Source organism: Antedon mediterranea, chromosome 1 (assembly GCF_964355755.1).
Source record: "Antedon mediterranea chromosome 1, ecAntMedi1.1, whole genome shotgun sequence".
Classification (NCBI taxonomy): Eukaryota; Metazoa; Echinodermata; class Crinoidea; order Comatulida; family Antedonidae; genus Antedon; species Antedon mediterranea.
This window is the reverse complement of record NC_092670.1, coordinates 33,316,993-33,336,802: the sequence shown is the minus strand read 5'-3', so window position 1 is coordinate 33,336,802 and position 19,810 is coordinate 33,316,993. Positions and strand designations below refer to the sequence as shown.

The 19,810-nt window shown below is 32.5% G+C and overlaps 1 protein-coding gene across 1 annotated transcript; it reads left to right on the top strand.

The window, feature by feature from the left end:
* Window positions 1-1,807: 1,807 nt before the first annotated feature.
* On the top strand, window positions 1,808-19,127 carry LOC140044358 (uncharacterized). The gene is made up of 14 exons (XM_072088840.1): window positions 1,808-1,817; window positions 2,139-2,452; window positions 2,946-3,104; window positions 5,554-5,652; window positions 6,309-6,512; window positions 6,890-7,097; window positions 7,400-7,586; window positions 7,940-8,097; window positions 13,446-13,574; window positions 13,792-14,649; window positions 14,869-15,507; window positions 15,629-15,966; window positions 16,118-16,215; window positions 16,514-19,127. Exons 1-14 carry the CDS (start codon window positions 1,808-1,810, stop codon window positions 17,046-17,048), a joined length of 3,936 nt encoding a protein of 1,311 aa, XP_071944941.1. The 3' UTR covers window positions 17,049-19,127.
* The last annotated feature ends 683 nt before the right edge of the window (window positions 19,128-19,810 follow it).

Sequence of the window (19,810 nt, the reverse complement as noted above, 5' to 3'; positions counted from 1 at the left end):
TGTCATACTGTATCACTATATCATATGATATTTGGGCACATTTTGCACACTAGTTTGATAGTGTAGACAGAGCATAAGTACATGATGTAAGCCAAAAAATAAAACAACAAAAGACAAAAGAAGAAGAAATAAATGTAAAGACAACAACAAAAATGAATATACTTTTGAAATTTAAGATTATTGTAATTACTTTAAAAAAAACTACTGTATAATGGATCTTTAACACTACAGTGTGTTGTTGGTTTAACATTGATATTTAACCTACCTACAGAAATATGTAATTGATTTTTTGCATTGATTTCCTGCGGATAAATTATGTTGTGTATGCATGAATTGGTGCTATAATTCATTCATTCACTTGACGTCATATTTTAATGCACAGTATTTGCTTGACCAACCTCAGTTAATTATCATGTCATCTTATACACTACTATGTAGTGGGCAAATATAATATTTATGTACTGTATATTCAGGGGTTAGTGGATTATCAATCCAATTCACCAACTAAATGGCAAACAATACTGTATCTGTAATGTAAAGTACGGACAAGTTATTTTGTATTATATGTGACATTAAGGCCTATTTTTTGTCATCTGGACATAGTAAAAATCAGTATACTATTGTACAGTACAAAGATTCACTATAGTTATAATTTCTATAATTATTAGTAAATAAAATGTTGTAATGATAAATGATAATTTAATATACGTAACTGTAGTACTGTGTAAGCACTTTTTTGAATATTGCTGTTTGGAATAAAGTTGGCTTTTTCTATTTAGCACAACAGTACAGTATACTGTAATGACCCTGGAGGTTCCAGGACGATTCGGCCCTGAGACGATTCGGCCCGGGACTATTCGCCCAACTTTTGGTGGGATGATTCGGCCCAAAACATCCCACTTTGTGGGCCGAAACGTCTCACTTTAGACCAAATTCATATAAATTTTTTTTGCTATTTATCAAGTTTTTAAAGGTGTTTAACAATCCGTATTTTATTGATAATGATATTGAAAATGTTGATATACAGTAATATAATATAATCTTGTTTACGTCATTCGCGTGACAAAAAAATGATCATTTTCGACAATTTTTCAAAATGTTTGCTTTATTGCATCTTTACTCCTAGTAGTACTACCCTATCGTCTCTCTGACATTAAAGTTTGGGGAAAAAAGCTTATTTTATGCTTATAAAATGCATATCAAAGCCGATAAATATAAGTGTGCCGAATCGTCTCAGGGCAGAATCGTCCCGAGACGAATAGTCCCGGGCCGAATCGTCCCGGACCGAATCGTCACGTTACCACCCTGGATACTTGTGACTTAACATGCACAAGCAGAACTTGAAACTGTTTAACATTTAAAACATCTTGCTGTACCTAATTACAAAATGCATTAACATTCTAATTGTTCTAAAATGCTTTTATTTGCTATCTAGTATCATCATGGTATGAAATTATCTTTCAAACTATCAATCAATGTCTTATTTTAAACTTTTTCACCACCATTATGCTTTTAAGATGCTAATTATAGAATGATCGCCGTGTACAGTAATTCCACTTTACAAAGCAATTTCATTTACTTCATTATAATCGACTCATAGATTATGTACTACTGTAGAGAAGTATTTGTCCTTCAAAAGCATTATTCCTTGATTTTGAAGAAGAGCATTATTATCTCATTGGATTCTGAAAAAATGTGATAATTAGCTAATAATTACATAGTAACAGAGTCCATTCGTTAGGAAGCTAGCAAAGCAGAAAGCTCAATCACTGCTAAGTATGCTAGCATACTCAACATGTCTCTAAACATGTCGGAGCGTAAGCCTTATGGCTTTTCGCATAAGCCTGTGTGTCAACTATGTGATAGGAGAAAGCATACACTTTTGCAGGAGACTAATCAACATTTTATAAAACGTATTAGGAGACAAATTCCATTTACTAAAATGTTGTGTGAAAATAACTGGAAGTCATGTGTCAAGGAAGAGTTTGAAAGGAAGAAGATGTAGGCCTACAGTAGTTTAATTTTAAAATGACAATACTCAAGTACAAAATTATTTACATTAATTTGGTTTAAATATGTTATTATGAAATTATAATTTCATGTTGTTTGGTTTTTCTTGTTAATTTAATTATACTTAGAGTATATTCTACTCTGTTTCAGACCGCTGTCAAGCTACAACAGCTTGCAGGACAAGCACTTAGCTGGCTATTTCAACAATACCCGAATGCGGAGACACCTTCGCAGGGCCGGCCTGATCTCCAAAAGTGGAGACCTCGTAACAGAAACAACGTACAGGCTTAATATGGCCCGTAAGGAGCATCAGAAACATGTTCGAGATCTACTTGCGCAGGCCATCGTGCACAAGGCTCTTGATATAGAGCGCTATCGCCAGAGTGACATTAAAAAGAAACTGGAGGAGATTGCAAAGATTGAGTTGGTTCGAAGAGTCAGGGTAAGTGTTACATGAAACCATAAACCAGTAGACAATTACTCTACTGCAGTTACTGCAGTAACTACAATTTTTTACTACAATAACATGATTTAGTTTGTTTTAATCTAAAAGTTTATGAGTTTCTGCAATAAACAATGTGTATTATAATTATCCTTAAAAAGCTTGCTAAATAATTGTATAAAGTTAAAGAGTAAAGAAAAATGTATTTTGTAGAGTAATTTTGTGTTTCCAGTAGTATAATGTATGTTTTTGATTTGATGTTTCATCTGTTAATGAGCTACAGTAGGAATAAAATGAAGCTCTTTTCAACATTGTTGGTAAACATACTGTATTAGTGAAAAACATTATGACAGTTTGACAGTGCAAATTATTGGTTTTACTTCTTTCCTCTCCTTAATATTAATAATAATGTGTTTTGCATTCATTTTTACAGCTGCATATTTCCGTTAAAAAAAAATGAGTTGATTAATTAAATTTGCAATTTCATTTTCAGCTTGAAAAGGCTCATCAAGGAGATGAAGACATTGTGCCATACTTGTCCCCTCGCTCCAGGCGACCTAAATCGGCCGTTGAACCGACTCCCAGCCATCCCCCTGGTAGCAGACGACCATACACAGCACCATCAAAACGACCAAAGTCTAGCAAGAAAAAGGTAAAAAAAAGACATGTTAAATTATATAGTCTAGTTTCACATTACTGTATTACTGTATGTTACATTCTACGACTATATTTTCTTCTATTTTTAGAATTTAATCCTTTTATTAATTTTCTCCTCTTATCATGAATTTTCTTGTTCTCTTAAAATTCAAATGTATTTCCATTTTAATTTAAACCAGGGATATTAAAATGGTTAATTCTAAAATTTAGTGTTTTGAGTGCTTTGTTATTCTGCATAGTAGGCCTAGTATTCATTATGCTATGATCTAATAAGATAAGATAAGATAAGATAACTTTTATTGATCCTCAAAAAGGAAATTCATTGCTCATCATAATAACAAGAAAACACAATAAAAACAAATATAGCATAAAACCATTCATATAAAAACATCAAAAAATACAAGATAAAATTATCTTCTTGACTTTCTGTTGTACTTGATGATACCGGAGGGAATAAAGGATTTGGCATATATATATATGAGCCTCAATCTACCACTTGGATTAAGTTGGTCTATGATCACTTTGTGGAGAGGATGAGAGGCATCCGACTCAATGCGTTCAAAATCTTTCTGGAGGTGTTCTAGGTGCACATCGGTAATGGAAGGCAGTTCCAGACCAATCATTTTACCAGCCCGACGGATGAAAGTTTCAAGGCGTCCTTTATTCCCTCCGGTAACATTACCAGCCCAACAGGAGAGGCAGTACGTCCCAAACACTACATATAACGGAACTATAGAACAAAAGTAACATCAAATCACAGGAGTTAAATTTATATAAAGTTCTCATACAATACATTCTGGGATTTAATTTTTTGCTGATGAAGTCTATATGGTCTCCCCAATTCAGTTTATCATTGAAAACAATACCTAGATACTTGTACTGGTCAACAATTTCAATTTCTTTACCTTTGATAGTGATTGGTTGAAAATTAAATTTATGTTTAGTCCTAAAATCAATGATCATCTCCTTTGTTTTAGATGCATTTATTTGGAGATAATTATCGTCACAAAATTTAACAAATCTTTGTATTTCGCTACGATAATGTTCATCATTGTTTGAAACTATGAGACCAATAGTACAAGTGTCATCAGCGAATTTACCAACGGGACAAAGGTCATCATTTAAAGATCTGTAATCGGCCGTATACAAGGAATATAATTTAGGTGCGTTGACAGTACCCTGAGGAACTACTAACTACTGCTGTTAAGAAAAAATAATGCTCTTTGTTTGTGGGTAATAATAATATGATGATCAATGACAAAGAATGTGCATTTTATCTTTGTAACAATTGTATTAGTACCATAATAGTGTCTTAAGGAAACTTTTACGACAGCCCAGGTATTGTAGTTTGTGCTAACAATTGATTATATTTTTATAGTTTATTTAAAAATCGATAAGAAATTTAATTATCATCACATAACACAATACATAATATAATAGTCAATAGAAGGAAACAAAATTGTATTTGATGTTATGGGTTGTCTGACATGGTGGATCCAGCATTTTGAGATAGGAATAGTAGATGGTATAAGTTATAACATAAAACATTACACTATTCATTTATTTATATGAGCAAATTAGAAATATAAAAATTCTAACAAGAATTCAGCTAAGTTAAGTTTCAGTCCAGTGGTGGCTTTCTCATTAGAGACTAATGAGTCTACCCAAAAAGTACTGATTTATAAATTTATATTTTATTTTACTGAAATGAAACTGCAGTATGCTGAATTCATATTCAATATTCAAATTCAAATGACTGATTTATGATTGAATGCAACCAGCTGTTAATTTATTTTTTGTGTTTTTTTTACCATATTTAATGATTCATCCAGCAATTGCTGATCATTAGGGACCCTCAGAGGTTCACAAGACAAACATGTACACAAGGATGCTCTACATAAACAACACTTTGGAAGTGGAGTTGTAATTTTGTCCTTAGAAAAATCCTGACATTTACCATATTTAATGAGGGTGATCCATCCAGCAATTACTGATCATTAGGGACCCTCAGAGGTTTACAAGACAAACATGTACACAAGATGCTCTACATAAACAACACTTTGGGAGTGGAGTTGTAATTTTGTCCTTAGAAAAATCCTGACATGTGACGGGACTTCAACCCAGGACCTTTGCAGTGGTAGTCAAGCATCATAACCACCAAGCCACTCCACAGCCTTTTTTATGATTACTATTCTGCTCTAATGAAGCAAATCTGATTTAATTGAAAAATAAGCAGCAATTTTATAAATGTTTTCATCATAACAGAGTTTGTATTAAAACTATATTGTATTATCTAATTCACATTTTTAAACTTGCAATTATTTTTTATTTAGTACTTAATACATACAATACTTTTTATGATAAGTTGACTTTCTAAATTGTTCTAAATTTCCTTATTTGGCTTAAATTAAGAAGCTCTGTTATTGATTTGTATTTCTTTCTAGTCATCTGTGTATGTCGACAAAGACGGATTTCCAGTGCACCGTGTAAAACATGATACCGACAGTGATAGCCAGGACTTGGATTCATCATGTTTAAAGGGTGTATGTATTAAAATCTTTCATTTATCAATTAATACTTAATAAGGATACATAATTATATGATTAATTGACATATGATACATTTTAACAAATAGTTAATTCATTCATCAATTGATTATTATTTTAGTTAATTTTTTGCCTAGCCTATTTGGATAAACCAATAGCCTTGCTCTTCTGTCCGAAGGAGAGCCGTGATACGAAAAGATAAAAGTTACTTTACATCCCTTGACAATAATTGAATGGAATTACATTACTTTTACAACATACTCTTTTATAATGTTGACTATTCAAAGATAGGAATTTAGTTATTTAAAAAATGTATTAATTATTGTAGTACAATACTACTGTACAACAAAACATGGAATTTATTTCTATTCTACGTTTTTCTAATTTATTTTGTAGTTTTTCTTTGGTAGAATAATAGTATACAATAAACAAGGATGTGAAAATCTTTGATATTTTAAAGCAAAAGTAGTTTTCCTAAACAAGTTTGACAAAAAAAGTGTGCTGTGCCCAAATATGGTATTGATATGATATCATCGCGTCCATATATGGGCACATAAAGTTTAATAGTGTAGATAGAGCTTTATGTATTTTTTAAAATTTATTCACATTATTGTGGGATGTTCAAATTAAATTATTTTAAAAATATGTTTTAGCTTGATTCACATGCTTTGAACAGTGCTTCATTGCACATGACAGAGGAACCAGACACAGGCGGCAAATCACCATACAAATTGGACTATGCCCTTTCACCTCAGCCACCAAAGAGTGCCAGAGGTGGTCGATCAGCATCTGGCCGTAATGGACGAAGACCTATTTACAGTAAAGATGGAAAACGCATAAAGGCTCAGTCAACACGCGTAAGTCTATTACATTTTTAATATTGACTATGTAATGCATTTCAAAAATGTCTATACAGTACAGCAACATAATTTGGGACACCTCTATTAAGCGGACATTTTCTAATGAAACAAGGGAAAATATATATTTTTACACTACAGTCAACCCCTATTCAAGGAACACCTTACTATTACTTTGGTACCAGAGTAATAGGGGTTCTACACTAATGTAATTTAAAACAAATTGATTAAAACCATTATCGTTTATTTTTTATTTGAGAACAGAGAAGGTGATTGCCTGATTGCCTGTGCTTAACTAGCATTACCTGTAGTCCTAATAGTTAATTAAATAATAATTTATTTGAGAGATATGGCAGTCTTGTAATGTTTCTCTACAGGGAGGAGGATCCTCATTGCATCGTAAAGAGCCAGCTTACTCTCATGCCACTCAACCACAGACTATGTGTGACGTGACAGTACGCTATAGAGGGCAGAGCTTTAAGGTATCGTATGAGAAGGAAGATAACCGTGATGAGGTCATGATATGTCAACAACACTGTGGAGGCGAGAATCTTACCGTGTTTCAAGGATGGGTTGAACCAGGAAGTAAGTTTTTAATTAGCTAGTTGTTATTATGGGATGTTTATAAAATTATTTATTTTAGCTTGATTCATATGCTTTGAAAATTGAAAATAATTTTGGTTGTGCATTTTTGTTTCTGCTCTTTCCACTGGGTGCTAACAACTACAAACTTGTGCCCTTTTAACTATTAATCAAAATTAATGCATGGCTATCCCATGCAATTAAAAAAACATTTATTTATTATTAGTTGTTTGTATTTACAAAGCAAAAGTAAAACCAATTTTAAGTAGGTAACAATTATAATTGTAAAATTCTTTTTTTGTTAGCTGATTGTGTGTTTACATCAAGACGCCACAGAGGCTACCCGTTTGGCATGACGTTCTATGTAAATCGAGTTCAAGTTCTGACAATCAGTGCCTGTTGCGAGTACAAATACAAACCAGGTGTCATCCTTGGTGGAAGGAGAGGTCATTTCAGATACGTCAGTGTAGAGGGCGCTTCACCATGTTACAAGTAAGCATTTATAGATAAAAACATTTTGAATCATTTTTCCGTTAGATAAAAAAAAATGTAAACAAAAACTGTAAACTCAAATTGTGTGTGTTTGTGTACAGTATAGCTTAGTAGTAGTATACATACCTACTGTAGTATTATCATGGTGCTAAAGGTCTAAACTAATTTCAAAATTTACTATGAACACATAGTTTTGTTTATGAGAAATTGCCAAGTTTCCATTCTATATCCCTCAGAAAAAAAGGAATTTCATGATATTACAGTGTTCACTAAGAAGTAGGAAAAAATATCCTTCCTTATAGAACATCAGTTTACAAAAAGAAATAATATTTGATTTATAACCTTTTTGCTAGATGTCTCGTTGAGGCTGAGCTGGCAAAACGCGAGAGAGACAGGTACAAAGGAACGCAGACCGAACTCCCTCCAGAAGAGCCTGAGTCTGAATTGGTGACTGATGCAAAATCAACGCAAGCTGACATTGAAGATGAGGAAAAGACAGAAGAGGGTGCAGGTGAGACAAATTATGATAGTGATTATGATAATGATAATGATTGGGAAGATTGTAATGATTAATTACAGTACCGGACAGAATTATTGCAGATTTTGAACGCATTCAACGCATTGTTAAAGTGTTGACAACGCGTTGAAACTGCGTTGTCCGTTGGCGTTGAAAGTGTTGAGTTCGTTGAACTGTTTATTCAACCAACACAATGTGTTGCGTTGAGTTTGCGTTGAAATAACGAACAATCGGATTCGTATGGTATTTACAGATTGCCAGTGTGTATTAGTAGTAGTAGTAGTAATAGTATAAAATACAGTATTACAAATATTTAAGAAAACAAACATAATGTGTATTTTTCCGCGGAAACCTAGCTTAATATATTACACTAGGCTAGGCCTACTACTAACGAGTAGGCCCCGTGTGTATATGAGCCGCGTCTGCCATCGCAGTTAAAAGTAGTGGTCATGTCCTTAATTACTGTGTGCCTATATTAACTGGAGTATTAAATACCAAAGTTAAGGCGGCGGTGAATCTTGGAGGCTAGGTCACATCGTAATTAATTATTTCCAAACTAAAAACTTCGCAGTACTGTACTACATTTTTCTCGATTTATAAAAACAACGTAGCCTACACCCGCCGCCATGGAAGGCAACAATACACCACCAACATAACGATCCAGCATGGTTGATCCAGCATGGTTGTCGTCTTTTTCACGCATGCTTTTCGTGACGTGAGGGACGAACTGATCGAAAGGTGAAGAGTTCATTCATTATGAAATAACGCGTAATTAAAAGGGAAAAAATCGTTTAGTTTTATTATTATCCATAAATATATCATTTATATCATGTATTATATTATAAATTAATTATTGTGATGCCTAACGTAACCCATGCAGAGAAAAGCGTTAAATATAATAACCAAGAAATAGGAATGACCAATTTGATGACAATAGGCAATGTTAGGCGTTTTCTTTAAAATCAAAACCTGTGCCATACCATATTATTCACGCCAAGGTGTAACCCACAAATATTTGAATAACCAAACAATTCAGAATAAAGAACCACTTTATTCTGATGCAAGACAATATATTATTACAGGCGAGGTTTAGGCGTTTTCTCTTTAACATACTATTGTTTTGTTTCTTAATATAATTATATTGGCCTCCTCCTGAAACGGTATGAATGGCATGGGAGTTGCGAGAATATGCGAGCGAACAGCCAACATTTTAATCAGTTTACAGTGTGATGCTTTTCAAAACGCGCAACGTTTTCAACGCGTTGAACGCTATGGGATTCAATTGTTTAACGTCGTCAATGAACGGTCAACGGGTTCAACACATTCAACACGCTCTATTGTTAACGTATTCAAAACGCTTTTTGTACTTAAAAATGTAATGTTGTTCGATTTATAAAGATTTAAATTGGTTCATGGGTGTCGGACACGTCAAATTTTTTAGTTCTTTCAAATTACATTACAACAAACAATGGGACAATTATAAAATAAAAACCAAAATAGAGAAACAATATTTTAACTTTATCTCTTGAATCTCGAACAGCTAAAAAATGTAGGCCTAAATAAAATTAATTACTTCGTCGTCATTAACGATCGTTAAATACGTCATAACACACGTGGTGTTTTTCTTGAGGAAACCAGGGTGGCGGCCTCGTGTGTTGATGTCAGTAATTTCCACGTTGTTTGATTTTACGACGTGAGATCGTGTTTTCCCCCGGAAGGCCTACAGTACAGTGTTAACTGTTAGACTTGGCATCGACCTTATTATTCGATGTTTTCCTTCACTAAACACTGGGAAATATCACTGTGTGTTTTATTTGGTAACTGTCCGTTCAATACTTAAAAATATATCTAAGCTTCATATATATTTTATTTATATTAAAATATCTGGTAGTGACTGCCGATAGGTATTTTGCCTGTTGTTGTTACTGATCGTTCAGGCGTGCAATCGGCCAGTCTAGTGCTGCAGCAGCTAGCGTTGAAATAACTAATTGTTTTACTTGACATGCTGATAATGACTTTCGTTGAATAAACAACTAAACGTTGAAAGCCGTTCAACGCAACGCAAACACAACGCAACGACAACGTGTTGAATGCGTTGGGATTTTTGCAATAATTCTGTCCTGTACTGTATACAAAATTAGCTTTTCTCTTTGATGCTTTGTCAGTTTTGTCTAAATTTCTTTATTTATGTTCACCCAGTAATTCAGTAGTTTCAGTAATGCTATGGAATATTTTGCTAACAGAACCCTTAATTGGTAATATTTGAAACCTTTACTAATCTACTTATAAAATTAGTAGCCCCTAGGAGTAGTGTGTAACCTGGTTTAATGTGAAAAAATGCTACATATTTAAATGTCATACAAATATCAGATTATTATATGTTTAATAAATGATTTAACAAATATTTAATATATATTACTGTCAGTGTCAGGTTGTATTAATGTATGTATATATTATGTATTACTGGTGTCTGTTGCATTCAATAATGGTAGCTATTTTTTAATAATAGCAGCTATTTTTTAATAATGGCAGGACATTTTATAGCATATTTTATGTTTCATAAAAATGCTGCTAGAAATCTATAGTTTGTTTTTATCCACATCTTACAAACTATTACATACAGTGAATGACTGCTGTTTGATGATTCTATTGCCGTGAACTATACTGAATGTAATAATTTATGAATTCAATGTCATACCTTTCATGTTAGCATCATAAGTCAAAATTACTATTGATTTCATCTTGATAATGGTAATTTCCATATTGTCAGGCTGCTGCTATGGTAACTGTCTTATAGGCTTTTGATTGGTAGATCACGTGATAGTATATTTGATATTATTGGTGCATACATTGTAAATGAGTTGAATTTTGCATTACTTTTTAAAATAATTCATTACTGTTACTTTTTTAGGTAGTTGAATATGTAACTCAGTAAATTATGAAAAAGGTTGACAGATACATGTGCATATAAAAACAGTTTAATAAAATTATTATATATCTTTATAAAAAATTAATATTCAATCTTCTATTCAAATTTTCATCAGAAACCACCACTAGCATTTTAATAGAACACTATCAGTTAAATAACAAAATGGAATGACTAAAATTAAACTCAACCATTTACACGAGATTACAAAATACTTGAATCCGCAAATATTATAATTTCTCTTTTCCGTACTAATAGTAAAAAATTATTACAATACAATCAATAATTAGGTTATAAATTATTAATCAATAATTACAATAGACATTTTCCTTACTGTTGTGTATGAAGTATTTATAGGTTACATTAATTTACGATGCAGAACAGTAATGTATGTGAGAGTGTGTCTCGTACTGTATTCAATGTTAGACTTATAATTGCAAGATCGGGAGTTTTAGTTGAATGCTTGATGCATTACTTGTTTTGAGATTATAAAACACAACTACGTTTTGTCTCTCTCTCTCTCTCCACCCATGTGTACAAATGAGTACCTGGTAAGATCAAAACACAACTGCGCTGATTACTAGCTGCTGCAACATTATGGAGGTTTCCATACGTTTTTGATACAAAATAAACAGGTTAATTAAGCGATATATTATAAGAATGTAAAATAACAGTAGTTATATTTCAAACGGTATTTTTTTTGTAGATATATCTTTCTCTCCTGATCTAAAATATTTAAAATATATTAACTCATGTTAATATCAGGTATTAAAAAAGTATTTATTACTGTAGGATATTGCTCACTGGCCCAACACAAGATTTGTATCTTCCCAGGCATCTACTCACTTCCTTTAATTCCCTTCTCTCATTTTAATTAGAATTCTTAATTTGTTTACACTTATTTGTTTAATATATTATATTGAAGGAAGAAAACAAAATTGTTCTGTTGAAATTAGACATATTTAGAATATAAAAATATATATATTTTCAATAATAAATCCATAGGCAAATTACTGAATAAATGACACATGCTGTGGGTGTCAATTAATATTTATTGTTGTTCGGTGATAGTTAATTTATCTGTCAGAATAATAAAGTTTGATATCATTGATGTTGCAGATTATTATGTTCTTTTGTGCATAATTTTATCTTCTTGATGACAAATACATAAAATAATTGCTTTAATATTATTCGCAGTAACTATAGCAACTTGGCTGCCTTAGGGCAATTTCATAATTCCACGCTTCTTGCACCGATATTAAAATACTAATTGCTGATTGGCTGGTTCACAAAGAAACGACACAATTGTATACAACTCTTTTTAATTTTTGTTTATTAATGACATAATTAATCGGTTTCTGGCTTTTGGAGTCTACCACCATCCACGCTATTATTCTGGTAATAAAGTCTAATAAATTGTAATATATATCATTTTATATAGGTATCTTATGAGGGCTCAAACTGTGTAGTGTGTTCACTGACATTGACAATGTATGAATTAGAATCAGCAAAAAATACATTTTTAAAACAAAATTTTATTATTTTTTATTTATGATACATTTAGACAAATTTATGAATGTGCTTATATTAGTAAACAGAGAATGGTTTTAAGAACCCTCTTTGGTAGATTGATCTTTGTGTTTTAATTAAGATTTTCATAGTCATTCTGTCTATAATTTGTATTTTCAATAACATTCAGTTTCATTGTATCAAATTAAAATAACATTATTCTGATACTTAATTTGAGTAGAAATTGTATGTTGCTATAGATACTAAATAAACAATTTTTCAAAGTTGCTTTTGAATATTAAGGCGATTTAGTGCGATATAAAATTGAATAGAAAAATATAAAAATCAATTTCTCTTTGTATACTTTTTTTATTGTCATGAACTATTTCCTTACAATTCATAATTTCTTTATTGTCAGTTTTTATGGTTTTTCACATAAAAATAGAATATAAATGTATATATTTTGTATGTTCATTTTTTGAAACACATTTTAGGTTAATAATGAATGCTATACTTTACAGCATATTTGAATAGAATTATATTACTCCATCCCAGTGAAATTGTGTGTGAATATAAAGCATATATATGGTATGGTAATGTAATAAATACCACTTCAGATTTTAGTTGTACTGTACATATGTTCAGGAAATTATTTCCCATCATCAGTGTTGAACTTTTCTGTATGATTTATGTATGATCATGAAGAAATGTATTTGTTTTACCCTGTAGTAACCTGTTTTATTTCCCATCATATTAAATTGTTATTGATTTCCTTTTTATGGAAAACAAGACATTTTTCTTGATGGTTTTTCAAAAACATGCTCAACATGGTTTGAAATTATGTTCATAACATTTCTAAATACTGATTTTTCTAATCTATCTTTTATTTCTGTTTCATATCTTGTAGTTGATGCAGGAACATCCTATGACAATGATGATGATTTTGAAAAAGATGAAGATGAAGAGAAAAAAGAAGCAGATGATCTGAAGGAGGATGAAAAAGATGATATCATAGAACAGGAACAGGCTGCTGAAGGTATTAATGGTTACCACCACAATGATTGTATTTGTCCTTTACCCTCTTATTATTGACAGGAACGTTTGCAAATAAAATGATAATAATAATTTCTAAAACAATATTTTTTCTGTAAATCACCCATTTTTATTGTTCAACCTACACATTGTCACATCTTAACAACTTAAAAATAAACATAACCTATTACCAAATGTTATTTAGAAATTGTTTTTTCCAGATGATTATGAGAATGAATTCTTTGAAGAAGAGGAAGTTAAAGAGACTTCGAATGAGAAAGAAAATTCTGACATTAAGAGTGAGAAAGAGACAGTGCAGGAAGATAATAAAACTGATGCAAGGAAAGATGAAATTACAAACACTTCAGATGCTGAGAGTAGAAGAAAGTCGTCAGAAGACGAACAAGATTCTAATAACAAACAACATACTTCTGATAATGACAGTACTATGGAGAAGTCTGATAGAGAAAGCATGAAACAGACATCTGATAGAGAAAGTGTAAAAGAGGCATCTGATAGAGAAAGCGTGAAAGAAATGTCTGATAGAGAAAGTATAAATGAGACATCTGATAGAGAAAGCGTAAAAGAGGCATCTGATAGAGAAAGTATTAAAGAGACATCTGATAATGAAAGCATTGAGGAAGCACCCGACAGTGAAATAAAACAACAGCGAGATAATGAAAAAGAGGAAACACTCAAAAGAAAAATTGATGAATCGGAAAATGATGAACCAAATGTAGAAGAAAAAAACACAAAAGAGAGCTCAGCAGATGAAGGAGAAAAAGATAATGAAGAAGCTGAAAGAAGAAGTACAATTTCTGATGAAGATGAGAAAAAAGATGAAGATAAAAGAAGTACTTCATCATACATAATTGAGAAAGAGAATTTTAGTCATGAAGGAGCAAGTAATAATGAAAACTTAAATCAAGAGAACATGGACGATGTACAGAGAGATGTGAGTAGTGATCAAGAATCAATGGCAGAAAAGCCAGTAGTGGTAAATTCTGAAAGTACCTCTAATAAGAATGATGAACAACTTGCGGAAGAGGAGTTTGATTATGCTGAAGAATCAGAACCTGGTTAGTATTAATTACATATAGATTAAAAAACTGATTTTCAACATATATTGTTAGTGTGTGTATATAAAATATACAACTAAATTTATTTGTTTTTCTACTTGTTGAGAATTCTAAGATTTATTTCAAATATGAATGTTATATGAAGTTATTTCTTCTGCTCTAAGGAAGCGTTCATCATAGTTGATTAATTATATAGCTATTTGTTCCATGTATTTTCAGAAAGTATAAAATCAGTCAGTGCAACCTCTGGTAGCGTCCATTCCGTAAAGGTTGAAGGTCGTAAAACATCTTTTGGACATTACAATTCAGAGGATGTTGTAGCTACAGACTCTGAAGAAGAAAGGGACAAAGATGATTCTAAGTCTGATGAGAACTCTGTAAAAGAACATAAAAATAAAATGCATTCTGATACAGAGGACAGAGAAAATGAAAGGAGCATAGAAAGTCATATAAAGGAAGAAGGTAAAGAGGAAAGGGATAAAGAAAGTATTGTTGTTAACAATGAACCAGAAAGCAGTCACAAAGTGAAGGATGACCATGACCAGGCCAATCATAGTGACAACGAAAATATTAAAGATGTTGCAAGCAATGGTGATGGTGGAGATACAAAGGAAGAGGATTTGACGGAACAAGCTGGAATTGGAAGACAACAGCAACAAGTTAAGACTATGAGTACAACAAATTCAGACAAAGAAAATGTAATGCATGAACAGCTTAATGGTGTACCTAATGAAGAATCTAAGCAAGATAATGCTGGAATACTAAATGAAAACAATGGGGAAGAACACAATGATGAAAAACATCAGGACGAAGAATCACCTCATGAATCAAAAGAAGAAAAGAAAGAAAGCGATAAAGGTATGTATACCATTTTACCAAAATTATTAACTTCTCAAATTACACGCTTTTATTATTCAGTAATTGTTCATTACTGGTACATAGTTTATGTACTGTATACTTAATATTTATATCATTTCAGAAGATGTGAAAGAACCAACATCAATGGGATCTGCCAGTAGTTTGAGAAGTAACACAGGAAGACAGAGTCCACCAGAGACTGCAGGACCCTCTGCCATAAGAGAATCTGAAACTGATGTTAAGAAGGATGGCCATTCAGAGCAGATGTCAACAGAAACACCTCATGTGACTGAGCCGGATACTGAGACTAAGGAACCAGTTATTGAAGAAAGTACAATAGTAGAGTCCAAGCAAAAGATCAGTGACAGACGGCCTAGCTCTGCTTCAAGCAGTGGAAGCTCTACTAGCAGCATAAGCAGCTCATCATCTGACTCTGATGCAGAGAAAAAGGAAGAGAAGGTGTGTTATTGTAACAAGTTATTTAAATTTGAAAGATAATAACTGGAATTGGAACATGACATGACATCATTTACACCTTACTTCAGCAACAATATCTTATGCCTAGATTATTGTTATATCAATTCAAATTGTGAATTTTCTTTTTTTCTAGACTCTGAATTTTAGTAAGAGCGACCTGTCTCCACGTGGTGCTCGTAAGGTTGCAAAGGCTCTTAAAAGGCCAGAGAGCAAGAACATTGAATCCTTAATGTAAGATATTTACTTTGCCTTGTATTAGTCATGTCTTTCCTGTAAATTATCTGATTTCATTCACAATCTATGCACCAGATTCTTCTTTATTCATTTTCGCATATATTTTCAAGTATGCTTATAATTTGTGCCATGCTCTGAGAACTGCTTTGTTTGTCTCCTGGCCTCCCACAATACAAAGTTGAACTTCATTATTAAATTGAATGTGGGTGACCTTATTTCACTATACAATAATCCTTTTTTTGATTTTCAAGTTTAAAATATGAATATATATATATAAAATGTTTTTATTACATAGATTGCGTGGAAACCCTATTGGCGACAGAGGTGTCAAAACGATCATAAGAGCATTGGCTGACCACCAAAAAGACCAAATAGAAGATGGAAAGAAGTCAAAGCTGTCAGAGGTTGATTTTACCGATTGTAAAATTGGCACATCAGGATTGGAGGAAATCTCAAAGTTCTTAAAGACCAATTCTGGTGTTGCAAACCTGAATGTAAGTGCCAATCCTGACATTGCCCTTGATGGATGGAAGCAATTAGCAGATGTTCTCCAGACTGATGCAAGCCTTAAGTCTCTGAGTGTCAGTGATTGTCAGATGGGAGGAGAGTCAAGTGCTTCACTTCTACAAGGACTTGTCGACAACGAGTCTTTGTTGGAGCTTAATATTGAAGGGAATAAACTATCCAGAGATGATGGCAGACATCTTTTGGATTTAGTGAAAGACAATGGAGTAATAACATCAATACAATTTGAGCGTGGCAATGACATAGAGCAACAAACTGGTTTGGAAATAAAGGAGATATTGGAGACGGGATCATTTGTACCATAATGTGTTGTGCTCTTTCTCTTGTGTACTTTAAATAGTTAATCTTGTATTTTAATTTAGTTTAGAAACCAGCTTTGGGTGTATACTCTTATAACATTACTGAATGGTTGGGGTTAAGTCTCTTGCTATAGAAGTTGTTTTAAGAGTTGATTGAATTCTTTAGTATACATACCTATTGTTTTGATATTTAAAACTGGATGCTTGCATTCCTTTTAGGAAGATAGATTACATTAATATACAAATAATGAATGTTTATAAGTGCAATGGTATGTGGAAGATGAAAGGCTATATTTTTCAAAACCTAAGCCAATTGAAAATAGAACAAATTTGCATCTTTCACTGAATGAAATTGTTTGTTCCATTGCACGAACATAAAACCTTCATTATTTGTTATATAACACACCTAAAGTAATAACAATAATGATTATTTCCTCAATTCTTTTTTAGCAATATAGATTAAAGTTGTCTTTCAGTGTAAATTGGACAATGTGTGATATAGAGTGTGAATATTTTGTGTGTGAATTTACTACAGATAAAAACTATATTTTAAAAATGCATTGTATATAATATTAATTTTAGATAAAAAACTACATTTCTGCAATAATTGTATAACCTTGATAATTTTAAATTCTAAATTACTATTTTTAATATTGGTTTTATCATTTGTGAATGTGTATTATGCAGGCTTGTAAACAGTTAGGCTTATAAAATGTATCAATTTTTAATGAGGATATAGATTGGGTTTTCAGCAGGATTAGACATTACGCTCAAAAACTGGTGATAGTCTACGAAATGTACCTAGTTACTAGTCTATTTTTCAGAACCCAAATCTGGGATCCAAGATCAGAAAAAGGTTAAGGGATAATAAATGATTTAAATAATAATAAATAAAATACAAGAAAACACTTCACCATTAGTTTAATAGCACTGATTTAATAGAATATAATCAATATTGTTTAGTTGTCTACACTTACTGGAACTGGTCTATGATTGAATCATCGATTATGCGGCAAAGCTTGAAGAAAGGCCAATAGAAGAGGTTGTAATCTCACTCTCCAGTTCAGGAAAGAGTGAGATGATTATAATCTCTCTTCATTTAAGGGAAACAGTCTCACTGTCAAGTTCAGAAAAGATCGCACCTGCTTCTTGGAAGATTGAAGTTGTACAGTAATCTCAATGTCCAGTTCAAAGAAAGATCCCACTCCCCATGGAAGAGTGAGGTAATCTCACTGTCCAGTTCAGGAAATATCTCACTCGCTTCATGGAAGATTGAAGTTGTAATCTCACTGTCCAGTTCAAGAAAATATCCCACTCCCTATGGAAGAGTGAGGTAATCTCACTGTCCAGTTTAAGGAAAGATCCCACTCACTCCCTACGGAAGAGTGAGGTAATCTCATTGTCCAGTTCAGGAAATATCTCACCCGCTTCATGGAAGAGTGAAGTTGTAATCTCACTGTCCAGTTCAAGGAAAGATCTCACTCCCCATGGAAAAGTGAGGTTGTAATCTCACTGTCCTGTTCAATGACAGATCTCATTCCCCATAGAATAGTACGGTTATACTCTCACTGTCAACTTCAGGGAAGATCTCAATCTGGGTTCTTTTTCAATCTTCCCACAGAAGAGCGAGGTTGCAATCTCACTTCCCAGTTCAAAAAAGATCTCACTCCCTATGGGAAAATTAGGTTGCAATCTCACTATTCCAATATGGATATAATTATGGTACGATGTACCAAGATTGACATTTATAGATGAATAATTGTAAATATAGATTTTGGACAAATACTGTATTATGTACTAATGAAAAATAAATGTGTAGATATCGGTGTAAATTAATGTTATCCCAAGCAAGTTAGTTTTTTTGTTTGCACACTACACATTCCAATGCGAATACATCTTTTTAAAATTCTGTTAAGAATTTTTAGATTGACGTCAAAATATAATCTGGTCAACATGATTTAGACAGACTTCGGATGTTTTACTTTGTAGTATCTCAATATCTAATGTGTTTTACATAGATATAATGTTATCGGGTGGCACACTTTCACATTTAAACATATATTGACTCTTGACAATCATGTTAAATTCACATTTTTAAATAAATTAAGCTATTTAAATTATGGTTTTCCTTTTTTGTTTTGTCTTTCGTGGGCTAGTCCCAGTTACACTGTAAGCCTAATGCATTTACGTTAATAACAGTTTGTATAACATTGTTCTTCTAATCAAATAGAAAGATTAAACGAGAACTTCCCTATTTCACGAAGTAATTGTAGCGGCAGCGAGTATGTGTATCTTTTATTTTATGTCTATATGCACATGTGGCCAAGGATTACCAAAAGTAAATTAATCACTGTCTGCCGGTGGTACTCCCCGTCATATAGGTGCTATTTTGTGAACTTGTTCACCGGAATGACCCCATATACTCGTCTCTGAAGATGAACAGAGTTCTTTAAAGTGCGCCGGATTATGACTGTATACACTGGACCTACGGTTTATAGTCCTTATCCAAGAAGACTTGTTCCACCACCAGAACTAGAAACGAGTCGGCCTCGAATCCATGCCGATATCTACCGCCATTCATAAAACATAGGGATCAAAGTTTAGTAAGTTTTCGTTTAATCTTTCTATTTTGTCTCGTAATACGTGGTTGCGAAATTACAGTCCGTGAGACCGTACCGCCGTGACAACTCCTATTCGTCAATAGTTTGAATGAAATGTCCGCAAATTTCATTTTCGGTAAATAAACATTCGATCACATCACAAATTGG

Coding starts and splice junctions, on each gene's coding strand:
- LOC140044358 (XM_072088840.1), top strand. Junction 2,453..2,945: donor AGTTGGTTCGAAGAGTCAGG/GTAAGTGTTACA, acceptor TTTCATTTTCAG/CTTGAAAAGGCTCATCAAGG. Junction 15,967..16,117: donor CAGAGAAAAAGGAAGAGAAG/GTGTGTTATTGT, acceptor CTTTTTTTCTAG/ACTCTGAATTTTAGTAAGAG.